The sequence below is a fragment of the Lissotriton helveticus genome, chromosome 12 (genome assembly GCF_964261635.1).
Source record: "Lissotriton helveticus chromosome 12, aLisHel1.1, whole genome shotgun sequence".
NCBI lineage: Eukaryota > Metazoa > Chordata > Amphibia > Caudata > Salamandridae > Lissotriton > Lissotriton helveticus.
This window is the reverse complement of record NC_136073.1, coordinates 557,876,317-557,888,551: the sequence shown is the minus strand read 5'-3', so window position 1 is coordinate 557,888,551 and position 12,235 is coordinate 557,876,317. Positions and strand designations below refer to the sequence as shown.

At 44.5% G+C, this 12,235-nt stretch overlaps 1 protein-coding gene across 3 annotated transcripts in view; it reads right to left on the bottom strand.

Moving 5' to 3' along the window:
• SMPD3 (sphingomyelin phosphodiesterase 3) overlaps positions 1-12,235 on the bottom strand; it is a 1,033,773-nt gene that overhangs the window by 159,422 nt on the left and 862,116 nt on the right. For all 3 annotated transcript variants that reach the window (XM_078669784.1, XM_078669786.1, XM_078669785.1), the window contains one exon: positions 5,656-5,731. In XM_078669784.1, the coding sequence (XP_078525910.1) occupies positions 5,656-5,731 (76 nt within the window). The remainder of the gene's footprint in view (positions 1-5,655; positions 5,732-12,235) is intronic.

Sequence of the window (12,235 nt, the reverse complement as noted above, 5' to 3'; positions counted from 1 at the left end):
GGCCACAGACGGCCCGCCCTCTGCCCGGGCTCTAGCCCGGCGGCGCCCGCGCGCGTCCCGCGATGCGGAGGGAGCGTCCTGTTTTAATAGCGCCTCCGGGCGCGCAGCGGCAGGAAGTGGCCGGAAGTGGTCGCTTAGCCCTCTGGGAGCTGTAGTCTCCAGCCGCCACCAGCCGCGAGGTGTAGGAACGCGGCAGCGGCGAGACCACAGCGTCAGGGCCCCAGGAGCAGAGAGGCGTCCAGCAGGTAAGTGCCCCGGTGACCCAAACACTCCATTTCTTTACAGAATAGATTGCATTTCTCTTTCTTCAGTGTTATACCATTCCCTTGCAGTCTTTCATTCACCTCTTTTTAGGTCTCACCTACGCAGCGCGCATGCACTGCATAGCCAAAAGGACCTTTTGGAATGGCTTCGGCTTTTCAGCCAAAAACGCGCACGCGTTACATTGCCTTCAATGGCAACGCGTGCACGTGTGGCGATTCACTTGCGGGACCGCGCGGCACCATATGGTAGCAATTATCGGTCCTAGCGCTGCTCGCTCTCGCAAGTGAAACGCTTTCACTTTTTTTTATTTACTTTTAGCGCGCGCACTTGTTTTAATTGCAGCTTGGAGCTCGTCCATGTCCTTGTACACAGCACCACCCTTTGAACTGGAGTGCACTGTGCACGTTTCCACCCCAGAGGCCACAGTGAGGCGGAACAAGAGCTTCAAGAAAGAGCCTAATGAAGATGTTTCACACGGTGTGTGTCAGAATGGAGATAGGAATGGTAGTCTGAAAGACTTTTTTCTTTTATCACCATCATACCCTCCTACTCGGGGTCCAAAGAGCCCTGTCCCCCACCAAACTAAATCCTTTATGACAAGTTTGATGGGTGACCACAACGTTTTATTATCGTAGGAATAGCTGTTGTTTAGAAATGAGCTCCAGAGGGCTGGGACTTGTGCACCATTCATAATGTTTTGCTTTCAGCACCTATGTTTTTGGTATTAACAGTTGTTGTTGCCACTGAAGGGGTTAGCTTGAAGTTGCTGTGTGCTTCTGTAATCAGAGCCCTGCGTTCGAGGCTACGCTACATGCCACACATGAAGACTGCAGTGGAGTTGAATCAGACTTGTAAATGATAGATAGTTTGACAAAATTATTCACTGGTGTCCATAGGTGCCCTGCCTGGCATGACAGAAGACACTATAATCTTAGGTGAACAGACTAAAATCATGACCTAGTGAGGTGACTTCTGTATTTCCCTCTAGTGACCCCTCCCTCGTGTGGTTGCTAGAGGTAATTGTTTTGTGTGTGGAGACAGCCACCAGTGCTACATGCCTGCAGGAACAGTGGCTGCCTTTCTTACTTTAGAAGATCACTGTCACAAAGAGATGGGCAGCCACTAGTACTCCCACTACTGCAGTGGATTTATAAGCGCACCATTCCACGCACACCACTGCTAACCTGTGTCTCTTTGCTTTCGGTGGGTCTCAGCTGGAGGAGGAAATTGTGTGGGCTTGAAGTGGCAACTGCTTTAGCCTTCACCTCTTTAAATATGCATATTAATCATGTGGAACAACAATTTCAGTATTTTTATGTAGGGAAGAACTTCATTTGTTAGAGGCGACTACCGCTGCCAGCAGTCTCTTCAAATTAAAGAAAACCACACATCAACCAGAGAAGATGGCTCCTTGGAGAAGAGTTCTTATCTAGAAACCGCTATTTGTTGCTGTCCTATTTTTAGAGACAGTTGCTTTAAGTCCTCTCTCGCTACATCTGATCATGTGATTTGGGGTGTGCATGTGCGGAGATGCCCAAAACAACCACCCTCTGCTTTAAGGCTAGCATTATCATTCGTAACGTTAGGCACAACGGTCCCATCCTTTCTTCCCTCGAAGACAATAAAACAGTGAAGTTCCGCTTTTTGGAAGTGGATTAGACAAGTGACTTGGCTGAGTGCATCAGTACCACCTCATAATATGCTTTTATTTTATTGGAATGATGGATGCTCGGGCCCATTACTGTGGAAAACCCCTTCGAAAGACTAGGTCTGTCTGAGCATCATTTTGTGAGTAATTAGATGGCCAGGAAATAGTTCACTCACTGAAAATGGAAACAAGCATTGTCATAGCCCATAGGTCTCGCCTTTGGGACCTTTTAAGTGTTTAGCCATTCAACAGTTGTTGTTGCACCAAGAATATTGTGCTGCATAACTAAATACTTAGATGGTCCCAAAAGCGAGACCTATTGGCTATGCCAATGCTTGTTATGTGTTCTTGGTGCTCTTCTTCATTTTTTTTAAAACAATTAGAATATCATCTTGAAAACACCTCATGCAATAGTCCATGTTCTTAAATATGGTATACCTTGCCCTTTGAAACACTGAGGCCATGTAGACTAGGCCGAACAGCATTTTCTTAAACTTGGACAAGCCAAAAGGTGTGATAAAAGCGTTAAGGAACTGGAATCAGGGTAAAGTGCTATCTGGTGGTTGGCTGACCTTAGATCCACTGTGGAGAAGATATTGTCCGTGTCTAAGGTGGTGATTAATTCTTAGTAGGGGTGGCAGTCAATAAAAATATTTAAATTAGAAGCCCAAGGTTGACACATAGCTGTTGTCCCCTTTCTGAGCTAAAATTAAAGGAGGCACTCACTTTGAGGATTCAACCTCTTTGATGATATCCTCTTGCACCAGTTTTTCCAAAATTGCAGCTTACTCCATCCTTATGCTCCGAGGAGCACTTCTCAATTTCTTTTTAACAGGAGTGACCCCTTGTTTAAGTTTGTGGACAATCCTGCAAAAAGGGCCTAGTCCAACTGTGGCTGTTTCTGTATTGACATATTGTACCTTTATTATAAAAGGGGCTCAGGCTGCAACAACACCTCATTCAAGCTGTTGTTTTTTGATGATTTAGAACTAGTTTGTCACCCACATGGCCATTGAACACACACACACACGCGCACACACACACACACACACACATGTTAACTATTTATTTTTTTAGGCTCTGATCAGTGATCTCTTATTGGACTATGGCCAGACCCCTACTCCCTTGGAATAGATGGTTGATTGTTCAGAGGTCCATCTAATTGTGATTTAAAGTAGGTATATACTGATTCTTCTTCCTTACATTACATTATATTATAGCTAAAGATTCCCTCACACCGTAGTTCTTCCATTCACAGATGCATCTATATGACTCAGCTGCGCTTTTAATCAACATATTAATTGATTATTCTATCGCCAGGTTGGCACATTTTTTCAAGACAGCATGAATATTCATGTGTATTGTCCCTGCACAACAACATTGTGCATAAACACAATTCACTCCTTACCATTTTGACAGGTTCGGTTTACTGAACAGATATCACTTCCATAGGCACTAGACGCATCACCTCCCCTGGTTTGACCATAAAAAAACAATTTATGCATGCTTTCCAGGTTCTGCATGCTCCGAAAACTCCTATGATTTGATAATTCTGAGACCTTGATTTTTTTCCTAACACCTTTCTTCTCTTCCTTCCCTTTCCTCCCTTAACATGTGTTAATTTTGATTCTGCTATTGAGTTATGGCTCAGGCAAATTATTAGCTGTCCTGATGATGATCCCACCATTGCTAAGGGATCGAAATGCCCTCGACCCACACTCTGACCTGCTTTGTTCTTGAAATAAGTGACCCTCATTTTGCATATGAATACTGGTGACCCCTTACTCTTTGCCTGTATGTTTACTGTTTTGTCTGTTCTTAACACTTGTTTTGGAACTATCCTGGCGTGGGTATATTCCCTAATTTGTCTTTTATTTTAATAATAAAAAATGTTTGGCTTATCGTCACTGGAACAATTTTTGGGCATATTATGCCTCTTTAAATATCGTGTTCACATTTACTGCTTAGGGACCACTGTACTTTTAACTACTGATTCAAATAATGCAGCAATAAAAGACAGAAATACTGTTGACAGTAGCACGGGCGAAGAGCATGAGCCAGAAAGAGAGGCACAAGCATTGCATCACAAGAGTCAAGAAAAGAAAAAAGATCAAAATAAACACAGATGAGTGGTATTAATACGGTAAATAAATCAGAACATGCTACTCGCCTGTTGTATGGCGCTATACCAAAACAGTCGCATCTTTGGGTGCCATGCATGACACAGCCCTTGCCCACAACAAAGCCTAAATCATGCACCTTCCAACAAGACATGTATGCTCAAGCGTGCAATCCACTGACTGGACACAGCAAAAGAGCTAACAGGCTCACACGAGTAGCAGTTGCACACAAAACAAAAACGTGATACCAATACAATATCTATAACAGTGGAATGCAATGCGTTTATTATTGTCAAATGTCTCCGTGTTCTCATGCAGCAACAGAAGCACTTGTTAGGCCATTCAAGTGTATATGATTTAATAAGTGCAAAAACTCCCCAAAGTATTTAACATGTGTGTAATGTATCGGATATGTTTTTGCTCCTGATGTATACCCCGGCGAACAAATAACTGGCGATAACATGCACAAACACATTTTATGCATTTTTCTAGCATGTTGTTGCTCCATTATTCACATTTAGCATGACCAGTTACGACCAGGTGAAATATTTCTGGTCCTGAGCAGGTCCCATTTTTCATTCCCAAATGCTCTTCTTTAAACTTTGCCGGCTTCACGGTTGGAGAGGCTGGCATAATTTAAAAAGAGATTTGCAAATTTGTGACCTCCACCAGATCACAGATTAGACAACCTCTAGTTTAAATGAACCTTCATCCTGACAGTAGTCTCAGGCACAGCCAGGTTAAAATGTCCTCCAAAGTCTCATGAACTGGAGGCAAGCAGCACCTCTTTCGAGGATGCTCTTTAGATTTAAAATGGAGTGGCCATCTCAACATGACAGTGATGAGCAAAGGGTTATGCCAAAAGCAAGGGCCATTGTGCGACTGGTTTGGACATGGATTACGTGGGAGGAGGGAGTTTTAACGCTACATGAGTCAAGTAATTGATGAGTAAAAAAGGGCTCTCATCCCACCGTGTATATGTACAGGTGTTCTAATGAGTTCTATAGCTCATGCTGTATATTACTAAAATTGCAAATGTAGGGGCAATGGCTCTGGTTGAGACAGTTTGGAAATGTGTGTTGTGTTTGGGAAAGTGGAAGAATCTAACATTCACTAGATACTTAATTGCATGAATAGGGCCTGGTCACCAGCCAGACCAATGTTGTCACTGCTTATTTGGCACTACCTTAAAGCATCCTCTTGTTCCAATTTAGCATTAGCAACTCATACCACACTCCACTTCCACACCTTGCAGGGAACCTGCACCTCCAGGTTAATTGTCTGAGTAAGAGGCTGGTGGGAATGGAAAATCCTCAAAATTATGAAGGAATTGCTAAATCTGGAGTAGAATACAACAGGAAAATTGACACCACCACTGGGACAGTATGTTTCAGGACATTTTACAAGTGGATTATTTAGTGATTCCTCCGAAAATCAAAAAATTGCCATTAAAATGAACTCTAAATGAGGTGCTAAGCTTAAAAAAAAAATCCAGAACACATAGAAGGTATAGGCTTCCAGAAGGCAAAGACTGCACTTCCTATAAATAGATTGAAAGCAGCATACCATATTATAAACATAAGTAGAATCCACACATTATAATTGAGAGAATGTTTAGCATACCTGCCAGAGCATGCAGATGAGTGCAGGAAATGTATCCCACAATTCTTTGGTCCTGAGTTGTACTTCCCACTTGCACCTATTGAAAAGGAAGAGCAATATAGTTAGAGCTGTAGGTTAAGCAAACTGGCGAAGGTTGACAAATCTGGACTTTTGTTATATAGAGTGTCTAACAAATGGGGTAAAACATGGGTACACGTCAAAAATTCTCAAGGGCCAAAATGTTTGGTCTGTGGTGTCATGGAAGCCACATTGATGTCAGCAGGGTGAAGGCCGAGGACAGGGGGGGTCAGGGAGGAGGGTTTGGGGAATGTAAGGTGGGTGTAGGGGAAGTAAACATGTACATCTAGTAGGAATGTGATCAATCCTGGCATCCCCATTTGACCAAATTAAGTGATTCTAGGCAATTGTTTTATTTCACTTTCCCTCTTTTTTCTTCATTATTTCATATAAGAGGACCTTAAAATACACGCTTTCAGGATAGGCGCTGCATGAAACCTTCTCCTGTGTATGATTTAATAAACTATAATATTCATGCATAATAGCAACCCATGCCACCCAAAGAGTGCACATAACAAGTGAATTGCCTCTTAGTTCACTATTGTGATTAATGTCAGTGCGGGTGGAAGGAAACACGAATGTTCTTAAATTCATGTTTGAAAAATAGCAGCTAAAAAACAAACACTTCTCAATGCGCCGAAGTACTATGGTGAAACAGTTCTCCTTGCTAATGAAATACACTTTTTGAATTTTGAAGAGACTTTATCATATTTTCATAAGTTTGTTGCAAGATGTCGTTAAAAATGAAAGTGTTCCTAAAGTTAAGTGGTGCAGGAAACCTTAGTTACTTCCTTTCTACAACTTTAATTAACCTGAAAACAAGTGCTTGCCCGTTTTTTAATGATAATGTTACTGTTAGTACTGCTGTTGACTAGGGGGCCGCATCTAAAGTTCCGGGGGACCGCATGCTGTCTCTTGGCCGTACTTTGAGTATCACTGGCCGGTAATATAAGAACATTTTAAAAATGTCTCAGTGTGCCTTTATTTATACATTCGCTGTTTATATCATATTTATTTGGTCATAAGGCTAACAAAGTCTTAGGGGTTGTCTCAAATACAAAGGGCTTGCCATACGGTTCGTCTCCATATGGTAGGAGTGCAATGGTTAGTAGTTGTGCTGGCACTGTCATTGGCAGGGTTAATGGGTGGTGCAAGCTACAGGGACCTCCAGAGAAGGGCCCAGATGCTTAATTTTGTACCATTTTTTAAAAATGTTTTTATTTATTGGCATTTGAGAGAAATATAACGTACATTACAAAGGATGCATTTCCAAAACAACAGAGCAGTGGCCTTTAAAGGAACAGGGAGAGAAAAGAGGGGGGGGGAGAAAGAGGGGTGGGGGGAAGGTTTGCTGTCATGTACATCATCTGTAGTATAGAAAGCATTACAATTATCAGTTTAACCCGTTAAGTGCTGCCGTTGGCCGTTGAACGTTCGGAGCACTACCTGGCTGGTGCTGCGCACGTTCAACGGCCGACGCAGCCCCGCCCGTTCTTCAAAACGGCCGCATGGCCGTGAAAAAAACAGGCGCGGTTAACGGGTTAGTAGAGCATCTTAAACCAACATTAGCAGATATTCGTCACATATATCATCCTGAGAGACAAAGAGGAGGTGTGAATATCATAACCAATTCAGACCTATTCTATAGGGTGTAGCCCGAGGTCTTCATCATTTTGAGCGGGCTCTCATTGATCCCATCCCCAGAAGTACATTTAAGAATATATAGATATATTTGTTGCATGTAACTATCTAGGAAGGTGTGGTGTCCTGTACTTTTTTTTACATATTAAGCACTGGGAGGACTCCAACTGCTGACTCCTTCCAGTGAGTACTTGAACGATGGGCACAGGAAGCCGGTCAGACAGAAGAGCCGTACTCTCGAGCCGTACTCTCTTCCTCTTCCACGTGGCACCAAAGTGAGTGGATCAGGCGGACAGCACTATGTCATCCATCCCATGAAAGAAAGACTAGGAAATCATGCTTCACGTTAAGCATATGCCAACTTTTAGAAGTAGGAGTGAAGAAGAGTTTAAAAATAATCAGGGGAACATATTTTCCTCGTTGACTTTCATTGAAGTGGGGACAATTTCAGAAGGGAGAATGCTATAATAAGCAGTTTTTAGTTTTAAGAATCATCAGACTCCCGCCAGAATGGAAAATGTTGCCTTATGTGCTTAGGCCTGGCAAAAAATGTCAAGGAGAGCAGCATTTGGTGGAAATGGAGACACAAGTCATTGCCTACATGTGGTAGATTATGTGATTTATGCCACTTCCAATCACTCTAGTAAGCGGCTGTGGAGCTCATGACAAGGTTAGGCTTTGGCTAGACCAGCAATGACTGCCTGTCACTAGCCCAGCCTCAGCCAATCCAGACAACCACTAAGAGCTTGTCCCCTGCTAATACGCACTACGTTATCACATGGTAGTAACCTGTTAGATTAATTAATAGCACAAAGTCCTTTTTAAAAAAGCCCAGTATATGGCCATAGGCACAAATCATTATTTTCTCGCACAACTGAGACCAGTTTTAGCCAAACTGTGTGAGAACAAGTCCAGCGTGGCAACACTGACCCCGCCACACTCTGACCTGACGCAGCACCACCCCCGCCACTGCTGATGGTCTGGCCTGCATTTAAAGAGTCATGCCCCACTCCTAGCTGGAATCAAGGTGGTAGCTGTGTTCCAGGTCAACCATGGTGCTTTCAGGAGGCTGGAGTTCGCCTGGTCCCCTCGACGTTTTGCCCAGACTACCCATCCGCTACCACAGCACCTGGACGAAACAAAGAGCTGAATGGTGAGGGGCCAGGCAGAGCTTAACGCAGGTGAAGAAATAGAACAGGGCGTCATAAGGATCAGTAGTCATATAATGAGCGCGACCTCCTAAACTGGTACGTTTGGTGGAGAAACACCACTCCCAGTCAGGATAGAAACTTCTGGGCCTTTAAATACCCCCAATACTCACCACAACGCTGGTCAGCGCTTCAGCTGCATTTGTTCTTTACTCGCATTGTTTGCCACAATTTACGTGTTTACATCGTGTTGTTTTTGCATAAATACCGGACAGTTGGAAAATATAGTTACTAGTTTCATCAACTGACGAGCCTTAATGATCACTTACTGAATTATTTCTCTTGTGCGCGTACAGTACGTTTATTTAACCATACACAAATAACTCCATGTTATATTTATTAACAAAGCACACATTTAAACGTCAGGGCTCTTGATAGAGGTGTGGAGAACTCCCTCCCCTACTTTAGCAGCTTAAGCTGGGACTGCCACTAGCCCCATGTGCTTATAAGTTAGTTGTTTATGAACCTCTACTGTCTGAACTGTGGTAAAATGCTGATAATATAACTTTTAATCAATAAATGGGAGAGAGGTTTAGACTTTGAGCTGGCGTGTACAGTGAAGGAAAGAGAGAAAGAAAGAAAAATAAGTTAAGTAGGGGAAAACAGAGAGAGAGGGGTCACATAGAGAAAATTAATCATGACAGGGAAAGGTAAAAAGAAAAAGTACGGGGAGATAAAAAGATGGGTAAATAGAAAAGACAAAAGAAAGGGAGGGGGAGTAAAAGTGACAGGAAGGAAGGAACTATGAAAGGAAAGAAGGATTAAAGGTGAAAGGGAGGGTGAGGGGAGTAAGGATGGATAGATGGCTGAAAGGTTGGATGGAAGAGTGAATGGTTCAACGATGAAAGGGTGAATGACAGAAGAAGAAGGGTGACTAGAGGATGGATGGGTACTTGAATATATTGACAGGTGTGCGGTTGAAAGGACGGATGTATAGATGAATGGTTGGGTGGCTAGATGTCGGGGATGTTTGGATATAAAGGTCTAGAGATGAGCAGATGGATGAATAGATAAAAGGGTCGATGGATGGATAGATAGATGGTGGAAGGAGGATGAAAGGGTGAAAGGAAATCTTGTAAGGAGGGTCGGGTTTGCTTGCTCTGTGAGATCAGAGGCATGTTTTGAGTGGGGAGTATTTTCATTTTCTGAATACTTCCTTTGCTGCTGATTTTGAGAAACACAGGCAGGGTATCTGCTACCTTAGAGCCTTAGTAAGGGTAATTGTCCAAGAAAGTCTGGTCCCGCCCAAAACTGACAAACAACCTAGGATGTTCTACCCAGGGGCGGCTCCTCCGTTATGGGGGAGGAGCGTTGTCCCCCTGCTGAGAGGCAGCAGAGGCAATCCACAAAAATAAAATGAAAATAAAACATTTTTATTATCATTTTATTTTTAGCCCTGCAGGCTGCCAGTCAATGGAGGGGCGTGGCCTCCCGTACTGACGCTGCAGCAATAGAGAGAAGGGTGGAAGGGTGGGCACTGCCAAGTGCCAAGATGGTTTGGCCGGCTAGGGCCGGCCAAACCTTCATGCACACTTAGGGGGTCATTACCATGTCGGGCGGATCGCCACCGCCATTGTGTCAGTGGCGATCCGCCCGACAGAAATGCCCTTCTGCTACCCTTTTTCCCCCGCCACATTACAATGGCGGGGGGGACCGCAGCGGAGGCAAACACCGCCCGCCACTTTTCCGCCCCGGTCGCCTTGCGGCCGGGGCGGAAAAGGGTTCATATGGTGGCGGTGTCTATCAGACACCGCCAGCCATATTTGGATACTTGTAAATAGGTGCCTTTCTGCGGCAGCGATGCCGCCACGGAAAGGCAGGCGGTCTTTGCTTGGAGGGGCCGCTGCGGGCCCCCCTGGTGAAGGCCGAGGTGGGGGTGCACAGTGGGTGGCACCTATGGTACCTCCCTTCATTTGCATATACAAAGCGGCAGGCACCGCGCGGTGCCTGCCGCTTTGTATATGCAAATGCGAAAATGCATTTTTAGCATTGTGGCCGGCGGTGCAGAGTGCACCGCCCGCCACAATGCTAAAAATGAAGGATGTGCCCGCCACTGTGGCGGGCACATCCTAATTCCCCCAACAGGACCCCCCGCCCTTATGGCGGGCGGTCCAGAATACCGATAGGGTGGCAGGCGGACAAAATCCGCCCGTCATCCTAATGAGGCCCTTAGTCTTCCTCCACCTAGCTATGTTGTACAGCTGGGTGGAGAAACCAATACAGGCTCCCAGTCCATGTCTGAGCGCCGAATCGAAGCGCTCAGACCAATCCCAGTGCTGCTCACATGCTGGGACTAACACTCCCCAGCATGTGAGGAGCACTGGGATAGGGATCTGGGCAGGGCCGGACTGGGAACCACAACCAGCCCTGGCAAAGTGGTCGGCCGGCCCCCCTCCCCACTCGGGGAGTTTGAGGTGCCGCCGAGCTCTTTGCCGGGGCCGGTTTTCGGCCGATTTTGGTACAGGGACGATTTTGCAGCTATACTGCAAAAACAGCCCTGTAACTAAAACGGCCCCCAGTGGCCCTAAACCCGCACCCACCCGTGCAGCACACCGGGGATTGCCCGGTTCCCGCAACGACCAGTTTGGCCCTGGATCTGGGAGCGTGCGCTGTGTGCAGCAGGCTCCTGACAAGGTTGCAAGAAGCAGGAGGCAGCAGCCGTCGGATCGTCATTTAGTATACGTTTATTCTTTTTTTTTTTTATTCCCCCTACCCGCGGCTCACCACTTCTTAATATGAGGGACCGCTACTGGCTTTACCAATTAACATTCTAGCAGCCGCGGGCTTGTCCCTGCATTCATGAGGGGCTACTGAGATTAATGCCCTATCTTCCCTAGAATACACACCATACCGCTCTTTTGCTTTTAATTATTTTTGCAAAACTGATTTTTTAAAGACCGCAAATAACTATTATAATTTTAATAAATTCTCTGAGGGACTATCACTTTGAGCGAATGTGAACCAGAGAAAGAGTGTACCCGATTGAGTGTCAGAAACACAAATCTTTTTCTTTGTCCAATAAACGAACTGAATTTCCTAACCTATAATGCACTATAATTTGTTTGTAAACAAGAAATCCAGTAAAAAAGCCATGGTACTCCACACATCACCCCATGAAAAACCGCAAACCCTCACCTAGGTTGCCCAGGATGCAGAGGGGAGCATAAGTAGCCCCTTTCAGCCTATAACAATTGTACTGATCATTCCTAAATAGTACTGTTCTGGTAATGTTCAAAAGTCTGTTATTTGTTGAATAATAGTGTCTAATTCGAATATGCGAAATCACTGTATTTTGTAAAAGAACATGAGCCCCGAGAGCTGGCCTTTGTTATGCGTGGGCTGAGTTATGCGATGCCTACATTAAGAAACCATGCATTTTCCATTAATTTCTTTGCTGGTGGGAGGATTGGGTGATTATACTATACATTAAAGTGTCCTGATATAATTATGTGCTCAGTGATAGATGGCAGTGTTGTAATTCGGTCCTCACATTCGTTCCTAAAAAAAAATACATTATAGTAGAGCACATACCATAACATAAAGCTACTTTTTATATAATTACAGTCCAATGGGAGCTGTTCAAATGATTTATAGTTCTGTGCCTTCAATTGTATGCTTGTGTATTGCAGCAATTTCCCCTACAAGCCGCATTTCCTCAGTATCACAGTTATTCT